This window comes from Zalophus californianus, chromosome 4 (genome assembly GCF_009762305.2).
Source record: "Zalophus californianus isolate mZalCal1 chromosome 4, mZalCal1.pri.v2, whole genome shotgun sequence".
Taxonomy (NCBI): domain Eukaryota; kingdom Metazoa; phylum Chordata; class Mammalia; order Carnivora; family Otariidae; genus Zalophus; species Zalophus californianus.
Genome location: NC_045598.1, coordinates 90,602,966 through 90,627,209, shown reverse-complemented (window position 1 = coordinate 90,627,209; position 24,244 = coordinate 90,602,966). Strand labels below are relative to the sequence as shown.

The 24,244-nt window shown below is 36.9% G+C and overlaps 1 protein-coding gene across 2 annotated transcripts in view; it reads left to right on the top strand.

Moving 5' to 3' along the window:
- VAV3 (vav guanine nucleotide exchange factor 3) overlaps positions 1-24,244 on the top strand; it is a 356,625-nt gene that overhangs the window by 236,858 nt on the left and 95,523 nt on the right. For both annotated transcript variants that reach the window (XM_027620157.2, XM_027620165.2), the window contains exons 18-19: positions 3,229-3,254; positions 8,663-8,708. In XM_027620157.2, coding sequence (XP_027475958.1) covers positions 3,229-3,254; positions 8,663-8,708 — 72 coding nt within the window. The remainder of the gene's footprint in view (positions 1-3,228; positions 3,255-8,662; positions 8,709-24,244) is intronic.

The window sequence follows — 24,244 nt, the reverse complement described above, 5'->3', positions numbered from 1 at the left end:
AGGAGTCTGAGAATAGGCTGCAGGGTAAAGACAAGTTGAGGATTAAAAACTTTTGGAAACTTGAAGAATTGAATTACTCCCCTAAGGAAGTTCCCAGGAGAAAAAGAGACAGACAGAAAGACTTTTTTATCAGATCTCAAGCAGCAACCTTTCTGTTCGGTCAGAATTCAGCTAAAATAGATTTGATGGTCATCAGCCCTTGTTATCTTAGTCTTGATGCAGAATTGTGAAACCCAGAGTGTCTTTTAGGGACCCAAGTACCTGCTGTATGGTAGTTTTGGGTCTAGGTCAAGAGGAGGTTGAGGACAGTGTTGGAGACTTCAAAATTAAAGCAGCTTTTCCATAGAATATTTCATCGAAAGAGGCCCTTATTCTATTTTTCTAGCCAGAATGAGCTTTTACTTTGAAAATGTATGAAGCAGTGTGGGTAGTTGGGTCTTCCTGTCTCTCATCACTGTTATTTTAGTATAAGTTAACAATCTGTTGCATTAATAGGGTTATCAGAATTTAGATTCTGTTCGTAAAGGAGGCAGGCAGTTCAATGCTGTGGCCACTAGAGCACGTACAAAAGTAATAACTAAGAGAGTCTGGATAAGAATTGCTACACTCAAAACAGGTTGTAAGAGGAATTGCCAGTCTTTTGGGTTTTGCCCTATTCTTAGAAAATTTACAGAACTCTGCCATGCGATAGAAGTAAATAAATGCTGAGATTTTCAAGAACTACTGTTCATGTGCTGGGCCCAGCATGAGAAGATCAGAGTGTGAACTTCTCCAGGCCAAGTCCATGGGCCTCTTTCCTGGGTGATAGGGTACAGGGTAGACATGGTGGCCATGAGGACAGGAAGTGGTGGCAAGGAAGGGTAAGCCCCAAGTAAGGAATCATGTCCTTGGTGTTGGAGTTGCATCCAGCGCAAAGCCCCTTTTCCATTTTTCCTTCTTGGGTTACACTGAAGAGGCTTTGTGTGGAGCAGTTCTTGGTACATCTAGTCAGAATTATGAGGAAAGCTGGTTTGCTTGATGAGACATCAAAGAGAGAAAGCTGGAGGCAACCGGAAGTGGGTAAATGAAAGAGGGAGATTGGGTAAGGTGGTCAGCCCAGTCTAGATTGCTTTTGGCTTTGTACTAGTCCCATGCGTGCCTTGCCAGGACTTCTCACACTCTTATTTCTGTAATAGGTGCTCACTCCTGCAGGGAGCCAGCTAACTTGCACTTGAACCCTATGCAACAAGATAGGAGGAGCCTGTCAGCATCTTCTGTTCCTAGATCTTATTTTCTGGGTAAAGAGATGCAAGTGTCTGACTAGTTAGATGACCACCTGAGATACCATCTCTTCCCCGGGAACTTCCCGAGGAGCAACCAGATGACCATCGTGGAACATGGTGTTTCCCCTGTTGCCAGAGGGGTGATCATAGGTTTTGTACAAAAATATGAAACATTTAAAGAATACTATAGAAGACCTACTCATAAGGACATAAAAACACTTCTATGCAAAGAGTCAGAAAAAAATTATGGTTTTTTTTCATTGAAATTAAGTTGCATACCCATTTATGAACACTGAACCCAAAAGACCTGAGGTTTTTCCACTTTAGGGAAATAGTCTAAACTTTCCTTAGTCTCCTTGGATGGAAAACTTAAACTCTTCTCCCATTTGGTGCTTCTTGCAGTTTATGATTCTTAGCTCAGACTCTTTCTCTAATGTACCAGTAGGAGAAAAAAAGTATTTTAGGGCTATTCTGGAATAAAAGTCTTTCTGGTCAAACCAGTGAAACAGGTATCACACCTGCTCTGTTAGGAACCTAAGCTCACCTAACCTGGGTTCTAAGTCTGGACACAGCATCCAGCCAAGTGGTACTTAGACCCTCTCCACAAACTGATCCTCTTAGGCAGTCTTTCTTCTGAAACATTATGTATTTCTAAACGAGGAGGGAAAGAAGTAAAATAGCTTTCTCGTCCAGGAATACTCTTTCATAAGGCCAACTTCAGACCTGGCAGAGATGCCTTCAGAGAAGGCAGTCATGTGAAAGTCAGGGTGAAGGGATTTGAAATTGACAGAGGAATGCAGACTTAACTTTTCTCCAGGAAGGTGACTTTTTGGTCTCATGTCTTCCATTTTCATTAATCAGGAGTAGTGCTTTATAAAACAAAACAAAACAACCTTCTGTTCCATGCCCCAGGCAGCTTCCTGTGTAAAGCAATTTGTGACAGCTAGTCAGGTGTTCTGGTCGGAATTTTCCCCTTGAACTCTTGTTGTGGGGCTTCTTGGATCCTCCTAGGAAACAGCTTACAGAGCTCTCATTTAGGCCTGCCTGTTCTTTCCTGATGTTTCCCTCAGTTTCTTCTTTTCTCAGATCCTTCCTCAGAGGGTCATTTTGGACAGGAAGACTATAGGCATAGACTCAAAATGATGAGGTGTTTTCGTTCACAGTCTGGAAAAGCGATAAGGTGTATAGGTGCTCCTGGGAATGGGGACAGGAAGCATCATCCACCAGGTGTCCATGTGCAGTGCGGGCCTTTACTCTCAGAGTGACCCTTTACTCTTCGGCCACCATAGTCACCTGCAGATCTCAGGGCCTTTTATAACTGCTCGTCATGTTCAAGAACTCAAATGTAATGAAGAGATTATTGTTTCTATTTACAGATGGGAAGACTAAGGATGAAAGGAAAATTAGCATTGGAATCGAATCCTGTCAGTTTTTTATTTCCCTCTTTAAATCGAACTGTATTTCCCCCCCAAATCAAAAATAAGAGTTAGAGCCACTTAATGAAAAAAAAAATCCATATGCAATATTGTACAGTGTTAAATTCGCAATTGTTATAGTTGATGAAATACCTTTGTAATTTGTGTGTCTAGATTCTTAAAACTAGGTGTGTTGAAAGACTGGTTCCCACCTAGCTTTCTCTCATGCATGTAAATTTAGTGCAAGCCTCTGTTTTAAGGAGCTTTATGTGGTTGGATTGACATTGCTTAATCAACAATTGAAAAAGTTAAGCATAACCTAGAAGTCATTTAGAACTATGAGTCACTTTCCTGACAAGCCAATAAGGCAAGAGAACCTGGGTTGCAAAACAATTACTAGCCCAGCCTGAGGGACCCTGGAAATACATTGCAAGTATCAGTTAAGAGAAACAAAGCTGCAGTGTTTTACCAAGCTGCAGAGAACAAGCTAAGGTTGCTAACCAAACAAAATAACTTTACACTGACAATGCCAATTTTTACATTTGTTTCAGAACAAGGGACGCTCAAACCACTGGAGGTAAGATTAACATTTAATTTTTTTTTATACATTAACTTTTGCATTTTGGGTTGTTTGCTAACTTAAGCAGGCTTGAGCTTTTAGAATGTGAAGTGTACCTCTTAAAATGGATAGAAACAGAACTACAGTGAGCAACCAAGTCCTTGTGAATGAAATGCACAGGTTAAATCAGAGGAGTTTTCAGTCAGTCGCTGCCTGAAGATCTTAGGTAAAGGAAAAATGTGAATATTCAAGAATATGTGTGAAATGGAACTTTTCAGAATCTTAGTACTTAGGTAAATTTCAAATATTGTTACAATGTGTGGCACGGATATGGGAATACTTTTCCCTAGTTTCCTGCAGAATTCCACAAACCCCTGGAGTTTTAATTTAATTAAATAAAATTTAATGCATCTGTATTCTTTGGAATGAATATCTTTGATTCTGCTGGTACAGAAGGATGGTAGCCCTCATCCCAGGGAATTAGTAGACCTGTCCCTGTCATGAAACATTGCATTGCTGCCCAACATTTGCTAGTCCTGAAAAGTTCTAACGTTGTTCATCTAAGGATGTGGATTCATATTTCTAGTAGTTTTCTGTTTTGAGCACAAACATGATTTGTATCATGTCTTATTGATCAAAGCAAGGTCGGATAACATTTTCTTTTGGTTTAACACAGTCTAAGGTCTAATGGCTTAGAACTGTGTGATCCCTGTCACCTCTCAGAGTAAGCTATTTTTTAAAAATATGAAAGAATGAAAAATATGACGGGTTCTGGACCATTGCCTTGGCCTTTAACCGAAAGTAGCAAATTTCTCACCTGACCTCCAAAAATAATATCACTGAGAAAATTAAAATATAAAATGCATGTGATTGGTTATAGGAACCAAAAGTATAGTAACTTGAGAATTTTGGAGTAAAAGAATAACAAAAAAATTCTATACAAAATTATTTTAACAGATTATTATATATCATAAAGAGTGGTATAATATTGTTTAAGGCTGGCATTTATATAGGTGGTAAAAATAATGAAAAGTACAGTAAGACATCAGATAAGATTGTTTCTGCTTCTCTTTTGCACAAGCGTGTCATTTGCACATAGGGTGTCAAGAGTGTTGTGAGGATGCTCATATGCACCTCTTTGGTGTATCAGTGCACTATATTTTAAAGTCTAGAATCTAGATCAAGGAATATTTTTTAAAATAGTTCACATAAGTTCTTCTAGGGCTAAAATAATGTGAAATTTCGTTCAGTGTTTAGTTGACAGGTAAGGTTTTTCATGAGGACTATAAGGATGCTGCCTCTGAAGATCTTGGAACACAACTTGCTTCTCTTATTCTCATGTTATCCTTAGATTATCGAGACAAAGTTCCTTTTAGAGCTGTGACCTTTGTTACTTTACAAAAGATACTTTTTTCCCCAAAGAAGATGATTTCACTTGATTTTATTTAAGTGATGTGAAGTGAGTATATTTACAGAAAGTGTGCTCATAAGGAGTGGTTAATAATTTTCACATGATACTAAATAATTCTCTCCAGGCATTTTATCCTCTTAAAAAAATTACATGGAAGCCTATTATGAAATGAATTCATTTTCACGTTGACTTTTCTTAATGCGGCATCAGTGGTTTAGTGACTTGCTTAACTTTTGGATACAATAAGTGCAATTTTTATTTAATACATGATTCTGCTAATAACGTTTATTTTGGATGTATAATTATAGTTACTGGCCAACCTATTTGGAAATCTTAGCTTGGTTTAAGGAGAAGTGTAGCAAAAGAACGTTAAGAAGCATCTTTCACTTTATACCTCTTCACCAAGACTGTATGGAAGGCAGTTTAACTCTCTGAGGCAGATGCTTTATGTTCCAGTCTTCCCAGAAATAAACAATGTGCTCTGTGATCTGCATATCAACCCGCTCTTGTGAAGATCTTCTTTCTCCCCATATACCAGTTTGTGGTCCTATTCTTTTCCCCTTTCAATAGCTATGATTGTGACTTTTTTAATTTTTAATTTTACACTTCATTCTCGAGGTAGGTCAGTTTTCAATAGCCACAACATCTGTAGGCCTTCATGACAACACCTGGGATGTTCATCCCACATCCCATTTTGGAGTGGACCTTCAGAAGGTACCTCTAGCTGTAGGAAGTAAGATTATCATTTGTATCCATTCAAAGTATCTGTTTAACACATATGTACTCTAAATCCATTCCTTAAAGGGTTTTTCACCTTTAAAACAGAGGAACCAAAGCCAGTTCCATAGCAAATGAACCTTTGCTTATTTTGTTGGTAAAATCAACAGAGAATTAAATTTCTCCCAAGAGGCAAGAAGAGATTCTTGGGTGATAAAAGTAGTTCTTTTAGAGAAAGACAAGGTAATAGGTAATGAAGCAAGAAATAACTCAAATGCTTCTAAAATTAGGTTGGTTGGTTGTCCCCTCCCCTGCCCCTTCTAGGTTGATCAAAGAAGATTGAGAAGGTTCTGAAGATCAATTCTCCTGATCTCATGGAGCTGTACGTGACAAGCTCCCAGGGGTTGTGCCCTCTTGTTTTCTCTCCTCTCCCTGCTGGGGACAAAAGCGCTGTCCCAGGCTTTTGAGAATACAAGTGGGGGAGGGGAGTGTGTTGGATGGAATATGACAGAATGACAATTGAAATTAGCATTTTAAAATTGTTTAAATATGCTCTGTTAAACATTTCCAAAATTTCTTGCAATGTAAAATACTTTTATAGGTGCTTTAGAAGTATAATAAATCTCCAGAGGTATTTGGTCTAAGTAGCTTAAAAATTTTTTTTTCAATGCAGCAAATCATAATCCCACTGCCCACTCTTCCTGTAGAAAAGTCTGTTTTCAGGCTCACTGATTTTTAGGAGGAAAAACCTTAAACATAAGCAGTAGGGTAACAACTTAGGAAAATCGTTTGTAATTTGTGTGCATTTAAACAGTCAAAATAGGAGCTCCAGTGGCGCAATCGGTTAGCGCGCGGTACTTAACAGTCAAAATACCGTGAAGTTTAATAATAATAATAATAATAATAATAATAAGCTGTCACTTAGTAATCCTTATTGCATGGCAGCAACTGTTCCAGTCATTTCACATGATTCATTTAATTCTCACAAATGCTGTGAAGTGGTGCTATTATTATCCCCATTTTTATAGGTGAGAAAACTGAGGCACAGAGATGTTAACTAACTTGTTCACAATCAAATAGCAGGTGCCAAGTGACAAGGTCTGAATTTGAACTCTGGCAGTCTGATTCTAGAATCCATATTCTTAATAATTATACCATACTTTCTATATTTTTCACATAGTATGATATTTGTTTCAGGTGTACAATACAGTGACAAGTGTACTCTTTAATCTCCATCACCTATTTCACTCACCCCACCCTCTCCCCTCTGGAAACCACCAGTTTGTTCTCTGTATTTAAGAGTCTGTTTTTTGTTTGTTTTCTCTTTTTTCTTTGTTCATTTTTTTTTTAAATTCCACATATGAGTGAAATCCTGTGGTATGTCTTTCTCTGACTTTTTTCACTTAGTTTGTACCCTCTAGGTACATCTGTGTTGTTGCAAATTGTTCTCTATTTTATTCCTAACCTCAAGGTAATAGAGTGTTGGTTTTAAACTCAAGGGCTCTTTTTCACATTTTAAGTCTACAATTTTATTTTTTTTATCAAGATTTTATTTGTCAGAGAGAGAGCACTAGCACAAGCAGGGGGAGCTGCAGGCAGAGGGAGAAGCAGGCTTCCCACTGAGCAAGGAGCCCGATGCGGGACTCGATCCCAGGACCCTGGGATCATGACCTGAGCCGAAGGCAGACGCTTAACGACTGAGCCACCCAGGCGCCCCTTAAGTCTATAATTTTTAAGTGGTACTAATTCAGGGATTCCAGGACTAACACCCAAAGGTTGAATTCCTTTCTTGCCTCTAAGCGTTTTGATAGTAGGAGATATAAGAACATAGAAAGACAGCTTCTGTACATTAAGAAGGTGAAGGGATATGTAGGAAGTAAGTAGCAACCTGATATCCATCATTATATATTTTCCTGTTGAAAATATTGTCCCTTGCATTCATTGTCCTTTATAGAGCTATAAAGAATGTTATACCATTTCAGATAGAAAAGAGATTTTTCTCTGAAAGCAGCTTTCTTCCAAATTATCAGCTATGAATCTTTGACTCTTATGCTTCCCCTTTCTGTGCCTTGGCTACCAAGAAGCCCAGAGTGACATTTTCTTCTCACTTATAACGGCCTTCTTTATACTAGTTTTTCCAGTATGGCTATCTGTCTTGCTCAATACAGGTTCAACACTGATCTTAATGGTCATATTCAGATTTTACAAATTCATTTTGAAAGTAGTTGGGTTAAAAACACAAAATTTTAAAATTTCTCCAGTTTGCTTTCACCTTGAGAAAACTGAACGTCTGCTGGGTGGGCTTCGAGGCCATTAAGAAAGCTGTAAGACCCTTTTTCACCCATTTAACTTGTGAATGAAAACAGCAGGAAGAACCCCAAGAAAAATCCGTGGCTAATGTGTGCTTGGCAAAGCCACATGTGCTCTGAATGAAACCAAGTCTCCTCCACACACAGGCGCAAACCCCAACACACATAGGGAGAAAATTGCTTTTGTGAAAATCTAAATTATATGGTATAGACTCAGCATTTCATCCAGTTGTGTAATAAAAAGTGATAATCAAGTCCTTATTAATTAGTGAGATTACTATAGTTATTAGGTGGAAATGAATTTAATTCCATGTGAAATTGAACACATAACCATGCATTTTCAAACATTTAAAATTTCTTTTGCATCTTCTAATTTTTGTAATGCACAATTTTTCTTATGGCTTTTCCTGTGATAAGAATTCACTTTCATGGTTCACAAGCTGCATGCCTATGTTATTTCGTCAAGTACTGAGATACAAGTGACCATAATTAAAACACCATTCTCAGTTAAGTGTGTGTTAAAGTCAGAGCTTCAGATCTCTGTTTTGAGGTTCTCCAGTCTCTGACCTCTCAGGACTCAGAAATAGCTGAGTTAGAGTTTTGGAGTTTACATGTCTTTGCTGGGGCATTTTCCAACCAAGAATAGCTACTTGGGCTTTGTTCTCGTAATTCCTGTAGTCATTACAACTTTAAAAAAAAAAAGGGGGGGGGGTTTGAGTCATCGTACCCAGAGATGGCAAATGAAAAGATGTTTCTTTTCTATGGCATAATATCAACAACATCAAATATAGATGTTCAAGTGGAAGACTTATTAGAGAAGCAAAAAGTTTAAATTATAAAAACTGTAGAACCATGTGTTTTGATCAAATTTAGTCATACTTTTAAATGGAGAAAGTGCAACATTAATTGGCCTTCCAAAGTACCGTGTACTAATACAATTTAATGTGAAATCTAATCTTTGTTTTGCTTTGTTTTACTTTTCTGCACAGAAACGGGCCAATGGACTCCGAAGAAGCCCCAGACAGGTGGATCCAGGTGTGTTTCTGATTACATGTCTATAATCATGACTTCAGTTAAGCAATTAGGAAAGTATATGGGAATTGCTATAGAAATCAGACAGATTGTTGGCCTTTGTTCCTGGCAGTTTGGTATGTAATGTGTGACCAGGAGGCGCCAGTCTAACGTGTAAATCATTTACCTGACGGTGCTTCCTGGGACAGGCTCACATGATGAGTAACCACCAGTACCACACTCTTTCAAGAACCATTGACTGAGCTGGTTATTTTCTTACCGAACAGCCTCAGGCTGTTGGGTTAATGCTAACATATCCAATGCCCTCCACCTTCTCCCTCCCAAATATGGAAAGAAAATCAACCAACAAGTTGGCACTTAAAAATGGACTTTTCTAAGGTGGTGGAGGGAGCTCGTAAACTAGACAATCTTGGTACCCTCCGCATTTGGGAAAATACTTTCTTCACCCTTTATCTGTACTATTTTATAATGGAAGAATGAATTTAAGGACTTTGTGAATACGTACCCTCCTTGGGGACCAATTATTTGTCTGCAGAGAGCATTCAGTTGTTTTCTATTTAACATCATGAAGTTTGCCCTGTCATTATTTTAGTATAATTATTTTTTCATCCATTAAGCAATGCCTTCCACAGTTTAATTACCAAAGATTTGCTATGTATATGGTCGTATTATTGTGGGTAAAGGGTATTCATAGCTAAAGGATTCAAAATATATGAACTTGACAATAAATCAGGTGGGACATGAAGTAAACCTGCTGGAAAATAATCTGGATTATGTGTTTTGTTTTCTCATCATAAACAGTGTTCACCTAGTTGTAAAGTTTAGCTTTCAAAGCATTATAGCTTTTAACTGAAACCACACCCATGGTAGCCATGCCAGTTTATGAGCTGTTTGAAAAGATTTATAGAAGCTTTGTTGCCTCTGGCTAGAAATTGCCTCACTTATGTCCTGAGATCAGTTTAAATCTTCCAACTACAGAACAAAATTGAGGCCATTTAAAAAATAGGGGGTCTGGTTTATTTTAATAGTTTGAACTCTCCCAACACAAAACCCTTTGCAGAGGATTCTGGAATAATATTTAGAAGTGACTTCTTTTCTATTTAGTATGACTGTCAGCATATTTTTTTTTTCTTATTTTGTGTGACTTGTAGTATTTTTATTTCAGAAAACGATCTAACCTTTACAAGTGTTATTTTAAAAATATTTTCTCTTCTATGGGCATTTTCATTTAATCCATTTTCTTCCAGGGAAATGAATTTCTTTAGTGTGTCAGTAGGAACACATTTGGCAATTAACAATTTACTTTATAGCCAGAATTTTTAGGAGCCCTTAGATTATTTAAGTAGAGATATAGTGAATTCATACAATGTTTAAATATAACAAAGTGGATGAGTAATATGATAGTTTATCCTCAAGTTGATGGCTCTGTATAGGTACTGCTGTTCTGGTATTCCTAATTGACCAAAGATTTTAGAACTTCATGAAGAATAAACTTACAAATACAAAAGAAGGGGTCCTATATGTTATGTTTGTAAGAGAAAAATAAGTACACACATAAAAACACCTACACACACACACACATTGTATATCATACAGTTTTCCATTAGGTATGGTAATTATATATGAGCATTTTCTCATTTCTCCACATTTACGAATAAAAGCAAAACAAAAAGCAAAAACAAAGGGTTGATAATCTTGCCTGTTGTAGATGCTAATGTTATAACAACTGTTTCTCTCTGTGGTATCTTTTGATGTTAGGCTTGAATTATGTGTTTAGAGTTGGTTGTCTTTTGCATCTTTGCTTCTTTCAGTTGGTAAGTTGCAAAGCTTTTTTGTTCAAAGCTAACCCTTGCTTGACCACTGCCCTGTGCTGAGTTGGTCCTGATGTAACTATCATTTAGCATACTTTCACAGTTTGTACATTCATTCCAAGATGTTTAAATAAAAAATTAGCAAAACTGAGGCTTCCTCAGCAAGGACACACTGCTCCAAGGGGCATTATTTGCTGTTAGTGCTTTTACTGTGGAAATTCCTTTAATCTTTTCTAGCTAATTTAGTTGACATCTCCAAGTGCTGATACACTGACTGCTTCCCAGGGTCTCACTTAGGATGGCTTGTAGAAAAAACTGATTAACTATAAACCTTTTTTTGGAAAGGAACTTAATGCATAGTTTTATGGGTAGTAGGTGCCTAATAATTGTTAAATGAATTAATGAATAGCCGTATGCTTTTTCTGCACGCATTGGCTCTCTTGTTTTTAATCCCCCGCTCCTGACAAAGTGGATGGATGTAGTAATAGAGCACTGAATAATCTAGTGGTGAGAAAGAAGCATGGCTCTGAGGCACATTGCCTGGGCTGGGGTCCCAACTTAAGTGCTCATTTGCTGTTAACCTGTGGCAATTTCTTTCATTCTCTCTCTGCTGTAGTTTCCTCATTAAAAGGACACTAATAATGGAACCTACCTTACAAAGTTGTTGTGAGCATTACATGAGTTAATAGGTATACAGCACTTACAACAGCACCAGCTATGCAGTAAATGTGGAGGGGTGCCGTTATTATAATTATTACTTTACGATAGAGCATGAAACTTAATATGGGAACTTTAGTCATTATTTGCCAGTTATTTCTTTGCAAACAGAGCCAGAATTTTATGTTGATTTTCCACTGAAGCTAGAAGTTCCAGAATTACAGTTGTTTTCAGATTTGCAGTTATTCCCTGCTTCTCTGATGGATTTCTGTGATATTTTATATATCTTTAAGAGAAGCAATCAACAATGGTGGTTGAGAGTTTTTTGGTGAAGCTAGTGTTTGTGATTGCATTAAAGAAACAAAAGAAAGGAAAACCTCCCAAGTTGAAAACATATAATGTGGGGTTCTATTCAAACTAAGAAAAATGTGATCTATAGGTTTGCAGTGTGTCTTGTTAGCACATTTTAAACATTCACTCTTGGGCCCTCCTGGGTGGCTCAGTCAGTTAAGCATCTGCTCTTGATCTCAGCTCAGATCTTGGTCTCAGGGTCATGAATTCAAGCTCCATGGTGGGTGTGGAACCTATTTAAAAACAAAAACAAAAAACATTCACTCTTAATTAATAATTGTGGTTAATCTTGATAGAAAATATTTACAAATGGCTTTGCAGTTGATTTTTTCTTCTATTGTGTGCTAAGAAATTTATCAATTTATGATCTTGACTACTTATAGATAAAGTAATGTGTTAGATGCAAATTCTGGTAGCTCTTTTGGATATCTTAAATATAGCAGGGTATTTTCATCAGTTTGTACTTTTATTCCTAAGACAGATGTTGGTTTCAGGAAAATAACACTTGTAAGAGACAGATCAATTATTTCAGGAACACAGAGGTGCTAGGCCTTTTTCAAGAACATGAGATCGTAAATCTCAAAATCTGAGCACTGTTGTAGTATTTATCATTTTACTAAAGTGGCACTCAAGGTCAAAGTTACCAATTAAATTTTAATACTGAACTTTAAAAATTTCCTTCTACGTATAAAATATACAAGATTTATTTTAGTTTGTATGTGGCAAATCTATATACCAGGACATGTGTTCTTTTGATCAAGCCCATGTTTTTGTCTTAAATTTGTGCACTTCATAGCATCTCCGACACTAGCTTTTTTTAAAAAAATTCAGGCCATTGTTCTGTATTGTGCTGCCTAAAGATTAGATGGAGTAGATGGCAGATATTTAGGTAGCCCATTTTCTTTCTGATCTTAAGTTACCCATGTGATTCCTGATAACCTTGAATAGTAAATGAAGAGATAATGGTTAAATGATAAAAGAGTTCTTTTGGAGCGCTCTTGCTTTTCATATGCTTATTGTAACTTTTGATTACAAAGAGAAACATGTGGCTTGGAAACATTGTCTTTTCTTATTCACTGAGGAGATGTCCTACAGTTTTTTAGCAGAGATACCTTCAAAGGTGGTCACTTTCTCTTTCAGGTGGATAGGATTGACATGTAATGCCATTCCTATTTGTTCTTGTATGAAGAAAGGAATTCAAGAACTCTTTCATTACCAGCTAGCTTTGTATACCACAATAAGCACCAGCAATATCATTAATTATAAAACATAGCTCCTTTTCATAAGGAATTTCTGTTCTGTCTGAAGAAGGAACAGATACAGGCACAAAGTCTTAATTGCATAAATGCATGTATATGGGTGTACATATGAAAATATTTGAATATTACATTACTATTTTATATACTGACTCACTATGCTATGGCAAGTGTCATAAACACAGTGAATAGTCTGATAAACACATAAAAAATCTAATTATGTGCAAAACAAATGGAATTGAAAGAGAGAAGCACATGTGGGCTCATACTGCTTTTAGTCTGGGTTGTCTATATATGTTTTTATTTATGTAAATAGCAATTTTGTTATGCTGGTTTTTTGTATTGAATCACATTTTAATACAGTTTTCCTTAATGTTTTAATTTCAAACAATTGTTGAACTCATTCCAAATCTGAACAGGATTGTTGATTTCTTTTAGCTTTGCTTCTAAACATAATGTCAATTTGCTCAATAGAGAAATTTTGTAGTTTTAGTTTCTAAATACAAAACATTGATGAGAAAAATAGCAGCCCAGGATTTTAAAAATCACTGATCTAAAAATACATTTTTTCCTTTTTTTATGGGGGAGACAAATGTATATTCTTGAAGGCTTTAGTAAATGAGCTTTTGTCTATAATAAGTAATAAAGTATCCATAGATTATGATATTTCCATATCAGACAGACCTACTTCTGTCTTTTCTGTCACCCCTAAAACTAATTTCTCATCAGATATAAATACTAATCTAAATATTGGGAGCATAATTGTAAGTGTGTAAAAGTATATTTCACATTAAAAGAATGAACTTGAAAAAATTGGGACAGTAGAACCCAGTGATTAAGATGCATTGCACAGAAATGAGAAATCCAAGCTGCAAATGAGTGCTGGGAGCCTGCTCTGGTTTTTAAAATAGTTGATTTGTTCTCAAGCTTCTATTAAATTATAGACGATAAGACTAGTTTTGCACTAAGGTGATCGATCCCCTTGTAGTTATTTTCAGGACTACTACCCTTCTCGTTCCCTTTACATTGATGACAGATTTCTGAAATGTACATCCTAGTCCCATGCTCACACCTTTTTCTGGTTTGGGGAGGATTTATTTTTTCTTTTAGAGTCTCATGCCAGGCTCACAAAGGGTCACTATTGCTGTCATCTGGCAGGTGTGTCCACACCTTGCTAAGTAAGCCCGTGTTTTCCACCTGCTCGGGTACCTCCGGCATAGGAATCAGGGTGGGGTGAATATTTGAAGACCTACACAGGGATGCTTTTGGTGGGAAACACAGTATCAATAATGTGATTATTGAAATAAAACATTTGGAATATTATATATAGAACCTACCTCTGGGTCATTTATGCACTGCTAACTGATAATTTCTGTTATTATAGTAATCAGTCTTTAGAAAATAATGTATTAAGTATTTAGAAAAATATTCTAAAAAGGAGGTCTCAAACCTGGTGAGCTGCTTTTAGCATTTATCACTGAATAAAGCACTCCTTACTTGAAAAGTATGGCCTGGGCTTCCTTTGCTATATCTATGGTCCTGGTAGTCAAATATTACATGTCAGAAGAAGAAGAATGTGCCCTATAAGACTAAGTACACACACACAAAAAAACTTCAGAAATTTCTTGTGGGTCAGTGTCCTCTGGCAACCAAGTAACCTTGTTCCGGAGCTTTAGTCTGAAGTAAGGCAAATGAAAGGAACCAGTGGAGTCAAAATGACTGGTTTCAAATAGTATATAGTGGTTCTGTATATAAATAGGGAGAATGATTCACAAGTTAATTAGAATATTGGAGGTCAGTTTGTGGAATTTCTATCAAAATGACTCATATTGGCAGTTATATCTTTCAGTATATTCAAATCAAGTTGACTTTTAAAAATTTTAATTTGAAGTTTATGTTAGCTACTTAATTGTTTTCTACAGATAACTTTTTTGAGACTCATTCTTTCCTACATAGATATTAGAAATATATGGAAACTTACCATCTTTGAGAAACTTGGAATTTTGTTGGCGAGAATAAGACATACGAAAACAACATGTCCAACAGTAATACTGTGTGGTATGTGGTGAACCACCAAAATATGTGTTGTAGGTTATAAATGGTGTAGTTGACTAGGCAGGCAAATGAGGAAGAATGCATGTGGACTAAAGGGCACAGGACAAGGAGACAAAATATCTGACAGTCACATCAGTGAAAGTAAATTTACATTGAACTGTAGATGTTCAAAGTTGCCAGTCTGTTACTAGGTTTGGGTCAGCTCAGTTCATTAGCACCCAGTATGCTTTTGTTTGTCAAGTGACATAAATCCACTTCAAGCTAGAAAAACAAGTAAAAAGGAAAAAAAAGTGATTTCCATTTGAACTTTGTTTTCCGTAAGAAAGAAGGGCTATCGCGATGCCTGGGTGGCTCAGTTGGTTAAGGGGCTGTGTCTGCCTTCCGCTCAGGTCATGATCTCAGGATCCTAGGATCCAGCCCCACATCCGGCTCCCTGCTCAGCGGGGAGCCTACTTCTCCCTCTGCCTGCTGCTCCCCTTGCTTGTGCGCACTCTCTGTCAAATAAATAAATGAAATCTTAAAAAAAAAAAAAAAAAAAAGAAGGGCTATGTTTACAAAGAATGGGGGAGGGGAAAAGGAGAAGCTTAGTTTGAGCAGGACTTTATATACAGGCATAGCTCATTTTATTGCACTTTGCTTTATTGTTCTCCCCAGATACTGTGTTTTTCACCAAGTTGAAGGTTTGTGGCAACCCTGCATTGAGCAAGTCTATTGGCACCATTTTTCCAACAGCATTTGCTCACTTCGTGTCTCTGGGACCATTTGGTAATGCTTACAATATTTAAAAATTTTTCATTATTATTTGTGATGGTGACCTGTGATCCAAGATCTCTGATGTCACTAGATAGTTGTTTTGGGGTGCCACAAACCACACTTATATAAGACAGCAAACTTAATTGATAAATGTATCTGTTTCTGTGCTCCACTGACTAGTTGTTTCCCTATCATTCTCCCTCTCCTCGGGCCTCCCTTCTCCCTAAGACACAACAGTATTGAAATTAGGCCAATTAATAACACTATGATGGCCTCTAAGTGGTCAAGTGAAAGGAACAAGTTGCATGTCTCTCACTTTAAATCAAAAGCTAGAACTGATTAAGTTTAGAGAGGAAGGCATGACAAGAGCCCAAATAGGCCAAAAGGGAGGCCTCTTGCAGTAGTTAGACAAGTTGTGAATGCAAAGGAAAATGCTTGAAGGAAATTAAAAGTGCTACTCCAGTGAACCCCTGAATGATAAAAAAGTGAAACAGCCTTATTGCTGATATGGAGAAAGTTTTGGTGATCTAGATAGAAAATCAAACCAGCCACAATGTTCCCTAATCCAGAACAAGACCCTAACTCTTCATTTCTGTGAAACTCAGGTGAGTAAGCTGTGGAAGAAAAGTTGGAAGCCAGCAGAAGTTAGATCATGAGTTTTAAGGAAAGAAGTTCTTTCTATAACATCAAAGTGCAAGGTGAAGTAGCAAGTGCTGTTGTAGAAGCTGCAGCAGATTATCCAGAAGCTCTAGCTCAGATAATTAATGAAGGTGGATACAATAAACAACAGGTTTCCAATGTAGATGAAATAGTCTTCTATTGGAAGAAGATGCCATCTAGGACTTTCATAGCTAGAGAGGAAAAGTCAATGCCTGGCTTCAGAGCTTCAAAGGACAGATTGACTTGTGTGTTAGGAGCAAAGGAAGCTGGTAACTTTAAAAGGAAACCAGTGTTTATTTGCCATTCCAAAAATCCTAGAGCCCTTGAGAATTCGGCTAAATCTACTCTGTGCTCTATCAGCAGAACAGCAAAGCCTGGATGATAGCACATCTGTTTTACAACATGGTTTATTGAATATTTTAAGCCCACTGTTGAGACCTGCTACTCAGAAAAAAAGTATTCCTTTCATAATATTACTGCTCATTGACAATGCACCGAGTCATCCAGGAGCTCTGATGAAGATGTGCAACAAGACTAATGTTGTTTTCATGCCTGCTAACACAACATCCATTCTGCAGCTCATGGATGAAGGAGTCATTCTGAATTTTAAGCCTTATTGTTTAAGAAGTACATAGTGATAGTGATTCCTCTGAAGGATCTGGGCAAAGTAAATTGAAAACCTCCTGGAAAGGAATCACCATTTTAGATGATATTAAGAATATTCCTGATTCATGGGAAGAGGTCAAAATATCAACATTAAGAGGCATTTGGAAGAAGTTGAATCCAGTCCTCCTGGCTGACTTTGAGGGGTTCCAGACTTCATTGGAGGAAGGAACTGCAGATATGGTGGAAATAGCAAGAGAACTGGAATTAGAAGTGGAGCCTGAAGATGGGACTGATTTGCGGCAATCTCATGATAGATGAAGAGTTGCATCTTAAAGAAAGTCGTTTCTTGAGCTGGAATCTACTCCTGGTAAAGATTACGAGAAGATTGTTGAAATGATAACAAAGAATTGAGAATATCACATAAACTTAGTTGATAAAGCACTAGAAGGGTTTGAGAAGATTGACTCCAATTTTGAAAGAAGTTCTGCTGTAGGTAACACGCTATCAAACAGCATTACTTGCTACAGAGAAATTGTGAAAGGAAGAATCGATGTGGCAAACTTCATTGCTGTCTTAGTTGAAGAAGTTGCCACAGCCACCCGAGCCTTCAGCAGCTACCATCCTGATCAGTCAGCAGCCATCCACATCGAGGAAAGACCCTCCACCAGCAAAAAGATTATGATTTCCCGAGAGCTCAGATGATGGTTAGCATTTTTTAGCAATAAAATATTTTAAAATTAAGGTATGTAGATTTGTGTAGATGTAGTGCTATTGCACACTTAATGGACTACAGTATACTATAAACATAACATTTATATGCCCTGGGAAACCAGAAATTCATCTAACTCTATTGTGATATTTGCTTTATTGTGGTGGTCTGGAAATGAACCTGCAATATCTCTGAGGTGTGTTGGTACATCTGTTACTGTATACAATGAGTTTCAGACATTTTCCTCTTGGGCATACCATGGCTGGGTTTTCCACTTCTACTTTGTCCTTTTTCCATTTTTACACTCTTCTGATTATTTTCTTGTATCGAAAGACGTAAATCTGAAGGAATGTACCTGAAATGGGAAGCGGTCAGTTCCCAACACAGTCTTGTCCCTGCTGATAGCTTTAACTGCAGGGATACCTGAGAAATAAACTTTCTTGCTTCCCAACAGCACCTTGTAACCATGTCACTGTACCCAAAATATACATTTGGTATTCTCCTTTGGATGCAGGCATTATGTTTCTAGAAGGAGGTAATCCTTCGTTCCACCATTATCTACTCACAAATTAGCATAGATTTGTCTGTCAGATTAAGAGAACTGAGGAAATGGGACCTAACACAGCGTGTTTCATGGAGGCACATGGGAAGAAATGTGCCAGCTCTCCATTGGAAGAATCAGGGTGAGAGTGGTGGAGAGCCAGAGAGTGTAGCCCTTGAGGCATTAAATTAGCCACAGCCTGCCTCTGTGGCAACAAAGGAGTGATGAGGAAAGAAAGGGAGGGAAGCATCCTCCTACTTCTGTCTGTATTAGGTATTTTCACTCCCATCAATGTTTTTAGTCATTGGAGGCAGCCCTGTGCAGTGGGTTAGACCGAGAGCCCTGCAGTAGGCTTGTGTCCTGCTTCTCTACTTACTAGTTGTACAATCTTAGGCAAGTCAGCCTGTTTTATCCTCTCTAAAGTGGGGCCAGTAGCAGCAGACTTCCTACTGTCATTGTGAAGAATAGATAATAGATAAAGCATTCATTAATGAGATGTAGCACATCTCTGTAAATGATGGCAGTGGTGATGGTTATTACTAATACTTCTGTATTCATTTCCATTGTTATCTAACAAGTTGCCATAAATTTAAGCAGCTTAAAACAGCGCATATTTATTACCTCAGCGTTTCTGTGGGTCAGAAATCTGGGTATGAATTAGCTGGGTCCTCTGCTTCATGGTTTCCTGCAAGACCTCTCTCAGGATGTTAGACAGGGCTGTGTCTCATCTGAAGGATCAGTTGTGAAAGGTCCACTCCCCAGCTTGTTTACATACTTGTTAGCAGGATGCTTTTCTGGCTGTTGAATTAGGTCCTCAATTCCTAGGTCGCTGTTGGCCAGAGGCTGCCCTCAGTTCTTAGCCACATGGGCCTCCCCATCATGGCTGTTTGCTTCATCAAAGCATGCAAACCAACAAGGTGATAGAGTCTCCTGGCAAGATGGAAATTCAAATCTTATATAACACCAATCATGGAAATAACATCCCATCCCCTTTTTATTGGCTAGAGGCAAGTCACAGGTCCTGCCTGCATTCGGGGCAGGGGATTAACAAGTGTGTGAATACCAGGAGGTATTATTGGGGTTCAGTAGGGATCACTGGGTTCCATCTTAGAGTCTGTCTGCCACAACCTCTGAGATACTGCTGTTTTTCAGTGGAGGCGGCCTCAGGTCTGAGAGATTTAAGTAATTTACCCAAGGTCACACAGCACCTGGCTGGTACCAGGACTTAATTGCAGTGTTTGGCTCCAGAGACCTCACTCTTGTAGAGATCTTCTGTGTCCCCTACTTACGCCAGCTTTTGCACAGAGGAGAGCTTATTTCCTGGAGTTCAGCTGTACAGTACAGTGCAAAATTAGCAGTGTGATCGGGTCTGTTTTGCGGAGTTCATTAGTGACTGCTGTTACAAAGCAGATTTGTGGGTGATTTTATTTTATGCATTGTTAATTTTGAAAATGTTAATCTGAAATTGCTACAGTATTTCAATTAATTTGGATGATTAAAATTTAGCACCAGAAGAATCTCTAGTAGAAGATAAGGCAGCTAATTAGAGGTTCTGAAACAAACAACTGTAGACACTGGCACAGAGACCTGCTGGTGGAACTCACTCTGTTTCACAGTTTTGAAATGGAAAGAATAATTTCTGGCAGTCTCAATATTCAACTTGAACGCAGTTGACTTTTTTAAAAAAGCCATTTTAAGCAGTTAATTATTTAAAGGAATGTAGAATTTTTCAGTATTGTGCATTTCTGGAAAACTGCCTTCACATTATTTTGGAGTATTGTCTTTTGGATAATTGTAGTTGGTGACAGAAATACAAGATGCATTTGTTACCAAGGTATTTTTCATGTCATGTATGATATTTCATGGTTTTTATATATGTTTCAATTTTTTTTCTGAATTTAAAGGTGAGACAGCACAGATTTAAAAAAAATACTGATCTTCAATAAATTAGTTTTGCATTTTGAAGAATTCTCAAAATTTCAGAAAATATAAGAAACTATAAAAAATTTTCCTGGACAAATTGCCAAATCACCTTTATGTTGTTATTTTGTTATGCATTTTTCTTAGGACTTTCTTTTCTTTGTGTGTAGCCATATGTTTATAAAAGGTCTGTATTTCCAATTTAGTATTCTACTTTTATCACTTTGTCTCCTGAGCATATTTGTTTATTCACGTGTTCATTCAACCATTTGATAAGTATGCAGGCACAATGTTAAATTTATAGGGATGAACAAGAGGTATTATCCCTAACGCAGCAAACAGTGTCATGGAGCCAAAGGTAAGAATTGATATCAGGGTAATACAGGGACTATGCTTAAAGGAAGCACATATTTTGGATATGTGGACATCGGGAAATGATGTCTAAACTGAAAGGATGTGTGTAGGGGATTGACAGAATATGAATGGAGACAGGAAGTTTGCAGGAAGAAGGAACAGCTCCAGCAAAGGCCTTGGGTTGGAAAAAGCAAAGACTGGCTAGGGCTTGAGAGGGAGAGCTGTGTACCATGAGAACAACCAAGGCAAGATCTTTAATTCCACATCAGAAATTTGATTTTTATTCTGAAGAGCAGAGTGAGCCTTTCAACTAGAGGATATGGTCTTCTGAGACTGGTTTAAAAGATCATCCTAGCTGAACTGTGAAGGGTATTTTGAATCATTAAATAGTCTTAAAAAAAAAAATCAGGTGGTTTTAGAATTATTTCTTGTTGGACAAGAGTCTTTCTAATTTTCATTATTATAAATACTATTTGAAGAACTATGCATGAATATACTTATCCATATGGCAGATTAGTATTATTTAAGAATGGAGTCATGCAAGTGGAATTTCTGGATCAAAACTTGTTAATTCCTACACTCAGGATATATATGTTGTGCCAAATTGCCTTTTAGAAATTTAACATTGAATTAGATCCCCACCATTTCTGACATATGAGACTGTGTCTCACCCTATGCTTAACAACACTGTATTATTCTTTTTACTTTAAATCGTTTGATGAGAAAGGAATAGGATATTACTATTTATATATAGTAGTTCATATCATATAAACTTTATTACTAGCAATATAGATCCTTTTTAATGTTTATTGGCTACTTGTATTGTTCTTCTGTGAATTATCTGTTTATACCTTATCCGTTTTTCTATTCAGGATATAGTGCTTTTGTAAATTATTTGTAAGACTATATATTAATGATATTAACCTTATATTTATCAAAATTTTTTCTGGCTTGTTTCTATATAAAGTTTTACATTTGCATGGGGTCAAAATTATTGATATTTATGGACTTTTTTTTCTTTTTTTGCTGCCTTTGTGCTCAGAAAGTTCTCTCCTTCTGAATTCTGTTAAATACTTCTAGTCTTATTGTTTAATTTATGTAGCATTTAGACCATGCCATTTAACTTATTTAAGTAATAGATTAAAGTTCTGTGAGCAGCTCCAGGATGCCTGGGCGGCTCAGTCCTTAAGGGTCTGCCTTCGGCTCTGGTCATTGGGCTCCTTGCTCAGCAGGGAGCCTCTGCCTGCTGCCCCCCATGCTGTGCTCTCTCTCCTCTCTCTCTCTCTCTCTCTCTCTCTCTCTCTCTCTCTCTCAGTCTCTCTGACAATAAATAGTCTTTTAAAAAATAAAAAATAAACTTCTGTGAGCAGTTCCAAAATGAACATCAAAATATTTTAAGGATTTATAGTACTGCTCTTGACAAAATTTAAATTTACCTTTTTTGCATGTTGCTTAACAACCATATTACATTGTTTAGTTTTCCTTTTGTGCTTTATTATATAGATATTTTCTCAAAGAATAAATTATCTTATGCAAAATATGTCACAATATGTGCTACGTATAGGTAGTAAGGGAATAGTATGTGAAAAATAAAAGTATGTAATATTGAGACAATCAGGCTTTTTTGTTTCTAAACTATGATAAACTAAAATTACCTCTCCCCAGCCTTTCTAGGAGCAGGAGGAAAGAATGTTTTGTGTTTTGAGTTCAGAGTATCTCCCACTTCCCATTGCTCTCTTTCCCCCTGTAAATATATATCCTCAATTTTACAAATCTCTTGTCATGTTAACTTACACTGCTGCTTCTGGGCCTGAGACTAGGCTTATTATCTTAAAAGATTTTTAGTTTTAATAATTTTTCATTAAAGTAAGAAAATTTCAAGTTCAACTTTATTTGAAAGATGCTATAGATATTCCTCATTTTTAAAACAATGTGGAAATTCTATATTTTAGCATGAAAACATTAGGAGGTTTAATAAGTAGTCTTTCTTGGGGCATCCAGTTGCAAGCAGATAGAATAACGACTTTGGTTTCCTACCTGGCATATTGCTCCTGATGATCTATCTGTTCAGGGAAAATGCCTCTGGATGTCCAGATTCCAACGATTTTGCTTGTAGCTTCCTGCTATTTTAAATGGCCCAAGGGAATCATGTGATGCCTTCAAGTCTGAATAGAACCTTCCTTCTTGGGACAGAGAATTCTTTCAGTTTGGGGCACATAGATTAGATGGATGAAAATAAAAATATGTATTTCTCTACCCCCCATTATATTGCTAATATTACAGCTTTTAACTCTTAGAGGAAGGAACTTGCCATTTAAAAAATATAATGCTATGCTTTGGGGATCCCATTTTTTTTAAAAGTTAAGAATCTTCCATTTAAATTCAAGCAGTATCCAAGAACAGAATCTGGCCAATGGTTTTGAAAATATGAAATGGCAACACCTTCTTGGAATCTCATTCTGTTCAAGGATGTTTTTTTTCTAGCAAAACAGGAAGAAATTGGAAAAAAGCATATGGACTCAGGTTGAGCATATGAGATATTTTCAACTTGAATCGGCACTTTACTCATATTTGTAGTGTGACTTAAAATTAATTTTGGTGAAGCATTTAGATTTGAGAAAGAGAAAAAAATCCCTATCTGGAACTAAATCAACATTTGTGGCATCTCATTAATCACTGCCTTATGTAACCACTTTTCCCACCTAAAGAGAAGCTACTGGGATGAGAAAAGTTTATAATATCAATGCCAAGTGCACATCTTCCCTCTCCAGAAAGGAGTTCATTAATCATCATTGAAGCACAAGAACAAATATACTTCATGTCTCTTGCCAATTTTTTTCAGTAACATTTCTGAAAGGCAAAAAAAAAAAAACCCATCTTCCTATTTTTTAATCTTTATTTGAAAAGGTTTTAATTAGGCTGTTATTTAATTTGTGATGATATGTAAGTTTAACATGCTCTAAGAATGCGTGTGAATGGTATACAGCAATGTAGGGTATTCAGTTCGGGCCCCTGAATCAGGGAAATCTGTATGCAGATTGCTGGGTTTGTTACCTTCCTACTTATGTGGTCATAACCGTCAAAACTTTTGAGACACAGTGCTTGACACTGGGTAAATGGCCAATAAATGGCAGTGACAGAAATTCTTACTCTCACTGGTAGGAAACAGTATGGGCTTGAAGTTTGAGAACATGGCTTTTAATCCAGGCTTCTGTGTAAACCTTTGGGCAAGTTAATAGCTTCAGTTTTCTCATCTGTGAAATGAAAATAGTCACCTTATCTGAATCACAGTATTACCAGTTAGCTCCAATGAGATAGTAACCTGGTCAAGATAGAAAACTGAACCTAGTCATGAGCTACAAACCCATGAAATAAAATAAAAATTAAAAACAAGTGCCAAGTTGTGAAATCTTCATTATTTTGCCATAAATCTCTCATTTGCCATATATCTATCTATTGAAAGGCTATCATTAGCCTTTCAATGTTAGAATTATGTGCTTGATTAGTAGTTGTGATAGAATTTTAGGGTCAGCCATGCAGTTAGGACATCCTCTAAATAGTTTTTTATAAATTTATCATTCACTGGAAATTTTACTGCTCTTTCTCTGTAACTGTGTTTTTACATCTTTTTGTTTCCTAATTTAAAAAAATTATTTACAAATAACAAAAATTAATGAGTATTATGGCACTTAAGCCAATAGATGAAAGCAATGTCAATGTAAAAAAAATAAAGGAATCGTAAAGCTGCATGGGAGAAAACGGATGCACAAATTCAAACAATCATAAATAGGAAAAAAAAAAAGAAAACCCTGATGTGCAAGAAACGGTGGCTTCTCTCTGCTTTGTTCTGCTTTGTTTACAGTCTT